The 13,342-nt window shown below is 34.0% G+C and overlaps 2 protein-coding genes across 4 annotated transcripts in view; one reads left to right on the forward strand and one right to left on the reverse strand.

The window, feature by feature from the left end:
• Positions 1 to 13,342, forward strand: part of LOC113516730 (dedicator of cytokinesis protein 9) — a 55,604-nt gene that overhangs the window by 24,150 nt on the left and 18,112 nt on the right. For both annotated transcript variants that reach the window (XM_052901861.1, XM_052901862.1), the window contains one exon: positions 964 to 1,105. In XM_052901861.1, coding sequence (XP_052757821.1) covers positions 964 to 1,105 — 142 coding nt within the window. The remainder of the gene's footprint in view (positions 1 to 963; positions 1,106 to 13,342) is intronic.
• LOC113517102 (venom acid phosphatase Acph-1-like) lies at positions 924 to 12,032 on the reverse strand. Of its 2 annotated transcripts, none has more exons than XM_052901863.1 (10): positions 11,917 to 12,032; positions 9,670 to 9,791; positions 8,510 to 8,577; positions 7,997 to 8,104; positions 5,901 to 5,982; positions 5,198 to 5,355; positions 4,035 to 4,217; positions 3,197 to 3,317; positions 2,012 to 2,259; positions 924 to 1,368 (listed from the first exon to the last, which is right to left on the reverse strand). In XM_052901863.1, exons 1-10 carry the CDS (start codon positions 11,943 to 11,945, stop codon positions 1,216 to 1,218), a joined length of 1,272 nt encoding a protein of 423 aa, XP_052757823.1. In that variant the 5' UTR covers positions 11,946 to 12,032; the 3' UTR covers positions 924 to 1,215. The 2 variants fall into 2 exon arrangements, with proteins under 2 accessions (XP_052757823.1, XP_026757464.2); XM_026901663.3 differs by lacking the exon at positions 11,917 to 12,032 and adding an exon at positions 10,393 to 10,621.

The raw sequence follows: 13,342 nt of genomic DNA on the forward strand, positions 1-13,342 counted from the left end.
TTATACTGACGTCTGTTTGATTAAAATTAGACATTGAAACTGTTGACAAAACTATTTTCGGATTCTCGCCGTGTTTGCCCTGACATAGAATAGGCCATCTCTTCTTTTCCCGTGGGTGTCCTAAGAGGCGACTAAGGGAGGGTAAGGGATGGGCAGCAGAGTCCCTCTTATAACATCTCTAAAAATCTAACTGTGGATGTCAACCCGCCTGCCAAACATTGCAACTACTGGCAAAAGTCCGCTTATTGGAAAGGCTTATGTCCAGCAGTAGACAGATAAAAGTTGAAATAATAATAAATATTATATGAATCTAACAAACTACTGGAATCTACTACAGTTTAGTAACTACTTTACCAGAGACTTTGTACAAAAGTTGATTACTTGGTACCTCTATCCCATTCGTGTTTCAACCGTGAAGCAGTTGTGTTTGCATGGCTGTGTTTCGGTTTGAAGGATGGGATATGGCGTGAATTTACTGGGTACAGAGGAATAACACCTGAGTCCTCAGGAATAGCAACGCATGGGGGTATCATGGGCGAAACAGTATACTCTGTTATGTCCATGATACTGCTCATGTCTATAGGCGACGCTTACCACTTTCCATCAGGTGGGCTGTCAGCTTGTTTGCATTCTAAGTTGTATAAAAAAATGTAAACACAGCATGCTATTTTACAGCAGATACTTTGTAATATTGTACTGTCAATAAAGATCGAGCCAGAGATATCAAATTTCTACTACACCCTCTGCAATGGCATAATACTAACGATTAATCACCTCAGACATCTGTCTTCTCCCAATCATAGGAAAGGTTCCAAACGAGTACCTACAAATATGTAAATATTTCATTTTAAAATTATGTAATCTTCTTCAGAATTTCAACAATCAGGATATTATCTCAGGTTATATAAAATAGTAAAAAAAAAAACTTTCAGACATTATAATCGTTTATTACTTTTTTTACAGGCCATGTGTTGCCAACTACACATAGCGGCACTGATAGCAGAATATTTAAAATTACGGGGCACCCAGTCATGGGGTGCAGACGAATTCGCCGAGTTATCTAAAAACATACCGCCAGACGAAGCTGGGCTCAAAATCGACGAGGGTAAGTAAGCGAAGTCACACTTTATTTCAATCTTTGTATAGTTCATTTTTAATTAACCACAGCCTTAGTCCATTCGTTTAAACGTCACTATGCATGGAAGTCACTCGTGACTACACGGTTGGTACCAGTGCACAGTCTTTCTTATAATTATGGGAAACTATATATTTAGTCAACTCTTCAAAGGTTTCTAGGGGACAGAATGCGTTGCAGCCTGGAACCTCCATCAGACGAGGTTCGGCAGAGTCGTCATCCCAATAGTATATCTGGAATTAATACAATATAGCATAATTAAATTGAAACAAGGACACTATAGGAATTTTCAATGGCCCGACACATTTTGTCTAATGCCAAGTAATACTAAATATAAAAAGTATCTTTTTTATTTTCTTTGAAAAATATAGTGTTTATTCGTAAATATTAAGTTATATACCAGAGGGAGACTACAAAATTCATTTGCTTGCGGGTATCTCTGTTCCATTCGTATTTCCGCCATGAAACAGTTCTGTTCAATTCGAAGAGTGGAATATAATAATGAAATTACAATGTACAGAGACATTAACATCTTATTTCTTAGGAATGACAATGCATGAAGGGTATCATGGGCGACACAGTATACTCTGTTATATGGCACTGTTCATGTCTATAGGCTCTTTGCCTATAGACATGAACAGTGCCACATAACAGAGTTGCCTGCACCGCTTTTTATCAGGTGGCCCGTCAACTTATTTGCCATTATAAATTGCATAAAAAAAGTAAAGTTTGCACAAATTTCTTGTTGATTGATATACGAAATATCAGAAACCAAAAGTCTGTTCACCACACACACACACATATGTATATACTATACACATGTTGTACTAAGTTTAATCTTGTAATTAAATTAGTGATGATTTTTTTAATAGTTACCTTAAACCCGAACCGTTGTCCATCAGTCAATTTATTATGCTCTTTCTTGCCTTGGGGAGAAGGTAACCTTTCGTGTAACTCGAATAGTAATGCAGCTCCAGGGTCCGGCAAACGTGGGGGTGGGGCGACACATGCGGACAACAACGCCGCCACTGACACCGGCGTCCCGGTACGCACTATAACACGCGGACTTGATCTGTCCTTCGTGTTGATCAGGGCTTCTTTTATTATCTGCTGAAGTAGGGTTCCTGAAGCGAAGTATTCAAATATAATAAATGATTTCACTGAATAAATAACTCTGTTGTACATTTTTTAAATTAATTGTGATAATATTAACTCTTTGCACAATATCTCGTTTCTCTAATATGAAACATCTCATACAGATTTATAATACTGGCTGGTTATATTATTTCTTTATTGACCAAATATTTCGGATATTCTTAGATATTGACTCATAATATTATGAAATAACAAAATTAAAAAGCTTTCATATCATTAACTGCTTTCATTTTACACTAAATCTATGATCTGTTGTCAGTTTCGCTCTCCAACTGTTTTGATGGTATTTTAGATGATGTAACAAAAAAGTATTACTCGTATGTGTCAATTAACTACTTAACACAAACTTTATGCCTAATTTAATTCTTTCTAATTTTATTTTTGAAATACTGTACAACTATTGGACCTAATATGAAACAATCTCCTTATTAATAAGTAGATTATTATTATAATATGTAAAATTTGTTACTCAAACAACGAATATATATTATGGTTGTGATGTTATAGCATATTTGGCAACTAAGTATTAGCATAGAATACCTAAGTATTATAATAATATGTGTTAAACGTAGGTTTTTTTAATGCATGATAATGAAATGGCAACCCCACCTGCGCTATCGGTATGCACTGGCGGGGCACCAGTGAGGGATAATAGATGAGCATGAAAGCAGGTATGTCAGTCCATCGTGACGAATAAAATAGTTCTCATATTAAGATCCTAACGTCATAAAATTCAGCATATCTCTCATTACCGTAGACAATTCAACTCAACAATCCCTCTAGGAAGTTCAGTCTTAATATGGTTTGTTAATTTTATTGACAACCATAAATTTGAAACAACAAACTGTAGATACATGGTTTCCTAATTAGCCACCGAACGTTATAAAATTTTAGTGCACTTTTTACCACCACTGAGTTTCCTTAGAAGGTTGTTATGAAACATCATTGAATACTCCAATCTTGCGACGTCCATCAGTTTTCGTTTCACATGTTTTGCCCATTTCGGATTAGCTACTTTGATATCGTCCTGAAAACAACGTATAAATTTTGTAAAAAATATAATATAAACGTAGAGAACATGAAAGAAGTTTGTTTTAAGTACCTAATATGTCTGTATAGTTATTTAAAGGTTTTTTTTTTTTTAATTTTAAAGTAAATACTATAGTTTACTGGCCTCTTACAATTTTTTAATACTTATATTTTTTTTTCTGTCCTCCTCTAATATACAAAGAAAACACCTTTTTATTTTAAACAATTGTGTGCAATATCTAGGTGACGGCTAAACATGCTTATCCATATAATTATATGAAGTCGTGGATTACGTTACGACTGTACCCAATCGTGCTAATGACCCTACGGCGTTATGTTATTATTGTTCATTAGTATCAGTAAATAAGTATGGGTTCTTAATACGAGTATAACTGTACTTTTAGAAAATATTTGTGATTTTTATATATGGTGACTTTTACCCACGACTTTGTACGTATGACCAGGATTTGATTACTGGTCGGAATAAAAAGTAGTCTATCTCCTCCATCCCATAAAGTACGTGTATACCAAATTTTATTGTTGTTGGGTTTACCTGTAAAGGCGCTATGAGTAAGGATTATGACTTACTAGCTAAGACAGCAACTTTATTTACGTTTTAAGAGTATTATATCAAATTTTATTGATACGTGATATAAATACTAGTTCAATAAATTTAATTAAGTAAAAGTCAGATATTAAAAATAAAATAACAAACCTGTATCAAAAATAAATTGTTAAGGTAGTACGCGTCTTGCGGTGTGCTGAAGTTGGTACCGGTCATCTGAGATATCTTGTGAAAGAAATCGCGATACGGGACTAGAAATCCTTCTTCTATAAATGCCTTTAATATTCTTTCCTTCTCTTGTTTGTATCGAGGGCAGTTCTCTTCATATAGAAGCTGAAATTTATATTTTATTTAAATACAATTAATTTGTGCTTAATGTACTCGTAACATATATACTTCGATTAACGTATAATAAAGTCATAATCTCTGTTCTTGACAATTATGGCAACTCCATTATGGCAGACAAATTAAATATGCTTTTTATCAATACTGATTAATAAATTTATATCTAAATAACTTTAAAAAAAAAATCTTTCACAATAGCTTTAAATGCTTTAAGTTATACAAATAAGTCATCTTCATGTCATTTACTGGGGTACTTTGCGAGTAGTTGGCACGCTTGGCAGGCGGATTGGCAACCACAGTTAGTCTTTAATAATGTTTTAAGAGGAACGCTGCTGCCCATCTCGCGACCATTAAGTTGTCTTAGTCGCCTCTTATGATACCCACGGAAAAGAAACAGGTCCATTTTGTGTCAGGACCACACGGTATTACAAATAAGTGTTATTAGATAATTTCGAATGTCTATGTAATAATTATACAAGATTTATATTTTTAAGTAACTCCAGATTACGACTTTAAAGCTTCAGATCGACTTGATTACTACATATTAAAATTAAGCACAGGAAAGAAGTCTTGAAAAGTAAAGAAAACAAAAAAAATACTTTTTACATACTAAATATGGAATCCTCGAAACATGAACTCATTTGAAACGTGATCAAGTCGACATAAATAATTACAATATTAAAAACTTTCTATCTTTTGACTATGACGACCTTCGTAGCGCAACTGTTGGTATATTATTTTACGTAATGTGGTCCCGGGTTCCGTTCTCGATCTGACCAATTTAGGAAAAAAACTTTCAATTGTTTCGCGTCTAGATGTTCTTGGTTTATTACCATATATACATGGTTGCTCATAACATAGGATATACTAGTTTGAGGACACCAGAACATTTGTGTGATTGTGTGGTACATACTTGAAAAATAAATAGTTGAATGTTCAACTACAAGAAGCTTAGATAAAATACTTACATAATCTTGATCCGGATGTGGGTATGTATAAGGCACTGGTTGCCACAGAACCGTGTCATTCCACATCTGCTCGGGTGGCGGCGGCCACAGGCCCGCTGCTATCAATAGGGCTGTCATCTTGCTCAGTCCTGTATCCGACGCTATCACTATGCTGTGTTCTAGGTACTTTTTCAATTTCAAAATTAAATATAAATATTATATATTAATGAATTATAATACCATAATATTATTAAATATATGTACGAAATTGATATATACAACAATTTGTATTTAGCATTTCATCGAATTGTGGAATTCCCGTCAGTATTTCAGTTTCTTACCATTTAAGGCAGAAGAAGAAAATTTTGCCTACGGCCTCAATTTTTTTCTCTATATTTACACTTGACACTATTTATTTATTTATTTCTTATTGCATTCCATAATATACTTTAATTTTGTAGCATACAATTCATTGTTTACTATCATAACTGATAAAACCATTTGAACATCTTAAAGAGAGAAGTGTTTATATAATCCAGCGTAGTAGGTCCACAAAGATGGCACGACCTTATATTGGGCTAGCCTATATATATTTCATAATAATCTGCTATCATGAGTTACTTGTGATATACATACCAGTGAGTACAGAAAAGAAAAACTACTTATTCTTCTTTGTTTTTGAAATTATTAACGTAATAAATATTCTGTTATACTTAATGATTACCGGGCTCGTAATAAGGTCCTAAAAACTCGTTATATCTCTTCCTAAGTAATGCGCCCATTTCGAACGTCAACATCTTCCCTTCCTGAAAATATAAACAGACGTTTAAAATTTTACTGAGCAAAATAAAAAAAGGCGATTTCATTTGTGACAAAATTAAAAGAAGACCAATATTGGGGTAAATAAACCCTATTAATTGCAAAAAAAAAATCACATATAAAACAAATATTGTTGAATCAAGAAAACAAATCTCTTCCACTTGTAGTCATTTAAAAGTTACATTCACCAAGTGGTCACGTGTCCGTGACAAGGAGTTTTGTTTCGAGTGTGCCCCCTGACATTACAATGCTTTTCTATTTACTTCTATTAGGTCGGTGACGCGCGGCGCGACAGGCAATAAATCATTATTAGTGGCTGACGGCGGTTATCTGCGTCTCACGGACCTCGTTTAGCACCTCGCGACCTTCAGGAATCGCCCCCCGTATGTAATGCCCGCCGTATGCGGACCGGGAAGTAGACTTTGTTATAAAGACATTTGTCTTGTGATCCCTCAACTTTACGCACCAGTCGACAAATATGATTAATGTATGTGGGGAGGAGTAAAACGATACGTCGAGATTTAAACAGAGAACTGACGACTTTATTAAATGAATATTACACACAAAAGCATAATAGATGTCTTCACCAGTATATTTATACGACATATTTCGATATTATACAACAATGGTAAATCGTGTATCTATTATACCTAACAACTATCTATTCACGCCAAGTCCTTTACGAAGTAGGGAGAACCGAGTGCCAAGGGCCTCTATCCTTACATAAATATACTCTTGCTTCATAACACTTTCATAACACGTACCGTTGCATTCCTAACTACTGAGTCTATAAATCGAGCAGTTGATAATTATTAATATAAAAAGCGTTACTTTATATGTGTGCAAATTATTTTTTATACATATTTTATAATAACAAGTAGGCATAAAAGCATAATTATAATCCATGTACTTAATACAACCGTATTACTGACATGAGATGGTAAAATGCCTGTAGAAATAACATTGGGTGCATAATTCAGGAACAAGATCAACCCGTGAGCCAGGTGAACCTAACTCGCCGCTTAACTCTACTATGTCAACTCACTATCTGCTTTTTAATTATTATTTTTTTCATAGTATTAAGGAAATGACTACAATAAAAAAATGTCTGTATGTGGGAAAATTTATAACTTCTGGAAAATCCGAATTTATGTGTTTTAATTTACAGGTTAGTAGTAGGCTTTGACAGCTAGCTGTCATATATCGCCATATTTTGCGATTTCTACGACAAGTTTTTATTTCACTCTGAATATTTTATAATCTTGTAGGGTTTACTGACGTGTTGGTTCCGTATTATTGTTACTGTTAAAGTCTTTTTGCTGAACAAATTCTTTTACGATTCATTATGAAAGAAATTTGTTTATAAAATAAGTATTAAACGTATTGATAAGGCTAATGTTTAACGTCGTAAAACAGGTCCTATACAAAAATGCGCAAAAACCACACTCAATACAGCTCTTCAGTGTGTTGTATATGTGACGAGTGATTTGTTACGGCTGCCGGATACCTCATTTGATGAACCGAGGAACTACGCTAAAAGGCTATTGTTAAAACCCAGAGCTCTCATTCCCATGATGTAATACATACTAATAAAATTTATTGCAGTTTTATTAGTTCGACTTTGTATTCACGGTTTTTACTAATCTAATAAATCGTTGAATGTATGAGAAATTTTTAAACGTTGATTTAGCATAACCGTGTGATACAGTTTTATTTATGAAAATGCGATCTTTAGAGATGGAACTATATAAAATACATATACTTAATTTATATAATTCTAATAAAAATGACATTTCTGCCTCCTGATAAACAACTCTTGTTATCAGGATAATAAGTTACATATACAGAAGAGAGATTAGTCTTTTCAATGTTTCTCGTATTGACTTATCTAAACTCACACATACCTACTAATTTAGTAGCGTACTGGTTGTAGAATTAATAATAATCGATAATAATATCTAATAAGGAATTACTGTGAAAATATGTTAATCAACATCTTACATTAGTCATAGCTCCAGCACCATAGGGCGCGAAAACGTGTTCAGGTGGTGGTGCCCCGAGCATGGCGAGCTCAAGCTCGCTCGGCGTGCGTTCTCCGTGCGACATTAACTACGGAAATTAAAAGTAATTTATATACAATTGAGTTAGAAAAATTTAATGAACTATTTGCCATTTTCGCCAATTGTTGCTACTTCATCCAGAAGTACTCTTCAGGACAAATGCAGTGCTTACGTCTTACATCACAGTGACTCGTCTTGCACGATTCGAATAAAGTTGAAACAATTGTCAGAAACAACAATCTATATAATATAAATAACATAACTAAATAAATAATATAACTGTACTATATAAATAACATAAGTTTTACAAAAATTAAAAATAATTATAAAAAATAACTCAATAACATAATAAAATTGTTAGCTTTGTTTTTCCTCATCGAATTATGATTATGTAAAATATCTAATATAATTATTTAAATTATATATATTTACGGCGTGTACTCGTAGGACTTACCACATGCACTTGTCGTAACGCTGTAATTTCAACCGTACTATCCTTCATCAGTATAACTGCTACGAGGGCTGTATAGTAAAAACCAAGTAATTTTAATAATTCTGATAATTATGTATTACAGATAGGAGGATACATAGAGAATTATTTTAGAGAAACCCATCCAATTTAACTGTACATCAGCCATAACCAGCAATAAATTTACACATTCTTTATCCTGATAAACACACGTACACACGTGATCCACTAATCAATTTTACGAATAGGTCTAGTTTAGGAATCAATGCAAAATTTTGTGCTTATACAAACATACTTGGATAATAAATACATTTTTACATTTATATTTTTTACATTGACATTATAAGACATGGATGTTTACAGTATTATTAGCTTTCTGCAGCTTGAAATTTTATGCACGTAATTTTTTTAATTTTTCATTGTTATGATATATAATTATATAGTGTACAAGCTATGACTTGTAAAACCTCCTTCAGCTGACGGAGACTTTCTACTAAGGCGTCTGCCTGGGTACCTCCGTTCCACTCATATTTCTGCCGTGAGCAGCTTTGCCTACTGGCTGTGTTTCGATTTGAAGAGTACCACTCCTGAGTACTAAGATGTTATACTCGTACTTCCGTACCCTGTAATTTCATTGCTATGTCATTTTTCAAACTTAAACATATCCCTGTAAGAACATTCAGGTTGTGAAACGATCTTCCTTCCGAGACTTTCCCTAGAAACTACAGCATTGGGTTCTTCAAAAAGGGCTTATTAAGGTTTCTTAAGGATCGGCATGGCGCGTGAAATCCCTGGTGTTACAAAAGTCCATAGGCTACAGTAACCCCATTTATTAGACGGGTCGTATGCTTTTTTGCCACCAGTTGTATAAAAAAAAGAATAACTGCTGTGTAGTAGAAACACTACCAATATAATCAACTGTAAACATTGAATGAATTAATTAATGAATTTTATTGCTATAAATGTGGTACAATAAGGTCATATGGTAATATTATAATGGTTTCACAGATTTTGTTATTACTGACGTGCAACAGTCGTTACAGGTGGGCCCTCAGCTTGTTTGCCATTCTAAGTTGTATAAAAAAAAACAAAAGTTATGACAAAATGTACTACTAATTTAATAATAATTGCATACGAATACACACCGGCAATGAGCGAGACGCCCACTAACACGCCGAGGCAGCAGCAGGTGTGTTCGGTCCGCACACCCGGGCCCGGTGCCGCTTCCGCCGCGTTGGTCGACTCCTCCTCGCGACCGCCCTCTTTCCTGCGCACACGCTTATATTCACCCAAGGTCCCATATGGAGCAGTAAATGATAAACAGAAACCTATTTCACCTAAGTCATGCATTTTCATAATACATCCTATGTATAGACGCTATTTTCACTGTTGACTCCTTCATCCCTCTTTTTACGGCATGTTTGATCATAGTCTGATTACTATCTAACGGACCCATTGCTAGCAATATACTCTCTCAGATTGACCTTCACCATCCCCTGAAACTATCTTAATTAATTTCTGGTGTATTCCTCACGACGGGTTAACTGGCCTTACTTCATTCTCATCATTACTGATGCCTCACACTTTTGTACCAATAACGCAGACGGGATAAACATTGCTTTATCATGCTTAAAAGAACTCCTAAATATATTTAGTGGTTGGATTAAAAAAAAAAACTGACAAACTGTCACTTATTTTAATATAATTGCAATGATGTTGGATAGATGAATAATAATAATAAAATTATATTAATGCTGTGGAAATCTTATAATCTATACACTATATAAGTGGTAAACTACTTAAAAAGTTACATAAACTGATAGATATATGTCTGTAGTAGGTACCGCATTATTTTTATTATCACTTACATTTTCCTCCTTCGGGTCGACAGCTCTACATATTGGTCTTATCCCAAATCGTCTTCTATACAGTTGTTTTATTGCATACTTAAAATAATTTACGTCATTCACATTTATGTACACTAACAAACAATAGCACTATGTTACCCACTGATCTGTATATATTCTGGTGTTGGGCAGGAAGTGTACAGCGCGCGAAGCGGGGTCCCACTGAGGTCCGCACGGGACGCTTGACAATTTCACGGTCGCTGTGACCTGCCTCAGATGATTGACTTTATCCAATCGATTGTGGTACGATATGGATACAGAGCATACAGGTTGACAAGCGATTCCCGTCCTTATCACTAAATTCCAATGTTCATTTTACATAGGAGACCTACAGCGACCGAAGTTTACTGAATAGATAGTACCTAATTCATGCGCGCCCGCATCATTCAATGCTATTTGTATGGGTAGTTCATCTCGTGTGTAACGCCCTTGCGACGTCAGTTTGAATGGGAAGTTGAGGCTTTGTCGGTATGCACTCGTTTTGTATATTATATGAAGTGGTTAATCAAGGTAGAGCTATAGGCATTCATTGACAAAATTATTAATCGCAAAGAAAATCCCAAAAGGACAACCATGAAAATAATTATCTGAATTTACATAACTAGTATAGACACCGTTCGATACAGAGTAAATGTTTACGTTGCTGTAATATTTTCTACAGAGATTATTTAGACAAAATCTGATAAAATATGCCAGTATTCGCAATAATTAGCTATTTGGTTATTGGGTTTGTTAGATTTGATCACTATAGACTTTTTTTAAGGAATGAAAATGTTATGGTAACTCCGCTTGCAGCGGAGTACCAGTAAATGACGATATTATGAAAATAAAGTTAGGTCTGCTGATTCGTTATAACTTATTCACCAGAAATTAAATAGGAGGGACTGTGTGGAGATCGATCTAACAGGATATATTACTAATAAAGGCTTTAGCTTAATAAAAAAATCTGAAAATTCTGATTTCGTAGCATTGTAATTCTGTAATTCGTATAATTTCTAGTACTCCTCAGGGGGAAGGCTCAAAATAGGCGTAGATATGTTTAATGTCCCTGATAGGGCAAAAAATTTAATGTATTTATTAATTTTTATTAGGAGCTTTTAATTGAAGTTTTGTCCTTCTGCCCATTATATATATAGATTCTTCTTTTATCGTGTCATTAAATTCTATCTAGTACGACAATTCTACAACGCTTTTATTTTTGATACCATTATATGGCGTTGTATATAGAAATGTATCAAATATAACACTATAATTTAATACAAATTTAGTAAATTAGGGAAACTTTTTCATTAAACAAGTAAAGTTTTAAATTTTTATTTTAAGCCTCTATAATAAACACTTTACGAACAAAATACTGTTTTTTTTTATGATTAAAAGGGCCATAGTTTTATACCTATATCTTCATCCTACAAAACAAATCCATACAAATAACTTTATTTATTTACTTATGCGCTATTCTGTGCTAATAGAAAATATAAAACTTACTGAATACAAATGTTGATTAAGTGCACCATATTTTTTTATAAATAGTAACTGTTTTTTGTACGTTCTAAGACGACGAGGTAATCTTGAGAATAAACAGTAATTAATGAAGCACTTGTTTCACTTTATATCTAATCTCAAAGTAATAAATTTTATCTTGAAAGGTAAACTTAATAGTACTGTTTATGAATTACACATATATAATACATGCCCATCCTAGCAGTAATCTGTGAAAAGTAATTGCATTTAATGTTTCACAGAAACACCCAAATTTACAGCTAGTATATTAGATGTTGGCCGTATGGTCCCGGCATAGATTAGACCATCCCTTCCTTTCCCGTGGGTGTCGTAAGAAGCAACTAAGGACGGGCGAGAGATGGACAGCAGCGTCTCTCTTAAAACATCTGTAAAGCCTAACTGGCAACCCCCAGAAGGGGGCACTAATCAGTCCATCCACAATTGTATACCGTTAACATAGGCGGGTGCTTTATTCCATATTCATCCATAGAAAAAAAACTACATATGTGCTATATATTTTTATATATAATGTAGATAATATTATATAAGTATTATATGTATGTTATTTTTGTATTTCTATTTTATATTATTGTATTTATACTTGTTCTTTTTATACAACTATACATATGTATTTAGACGATATGTACACCCTATATTCTTTTAGCACATTTATTTGCTGATGACATTGTACCGTCTACACTCCTCGCAAAAATTAAGGGAACATAAATTTTTTTGAAATTTTTGGGTGATTTTCAACAGGCTGTATTTCAGTGAAAAATAATCGTACAGGAAATTTAAAAAAAGGGTTTTGAAGCTTGAAAACTCTAGTTTTCAGATTTTTTGGTGAAAAATTTTTGAGCTCCGTTTCCATGCAATTCTTAAACAAAGCTGAAAATATTTTTTTTTCTAGAGAGGTTTCGTTTTTCACTCTATGGGCATGGAAAAATTTTTTTCGTCTCCATTGTATAGGTCTCTTAGCGTGTTTATTCAGCTTCAAAAATCGCTTTGGAAAATTTACGACCATTTGTCTCCGAGATATCGAACTTTGAATGCAAAAGCATCCTTTTCCATTCAACTGCTAATATCTCTGGAACTACTGGTCGCGACAGCAAGCGGTTGCCGAGTTTCTTTATCTGCATAAAATTTCCAATTAAGCACAGTCAAGAGTTAGTGAAAAAAAAATTTTTTTCCACCTCTAACATTGAATTGAAAAAAGTGGAAAAAGTTTTTGAGTGTATCTTCGCTAATATGGGCGGGAAAGCTAAGGTTTGAGGAAAATTTTACAGTCTATTGTTCCTTAAAGAACCCCCTAAATCCCTGGAGCGATAGGTTCAACGGTTTTTCCCGGACCAATTGATTGAAATTTTGGAAAAAATAAGGGAACAAGGTTTTTGTCCCTTAAACTCACCCT

Source organism: Galleria mellonella, unplaced genomic scaffold (assembly GCF_026898425.1).
Source record: "Galleria mellonella isolate WM207_F2 unplaced genomic scaffold, CSIRO_AGI_GalMel_v1 utg83, whole genome shotgun sequence".
Classification (NCBI taxonomy): Eukaryota; Metazoa; Arthropoda; class Insecta; order Lepidoptera; family Pyralidae; genus Galleria; species Galleria mellonella.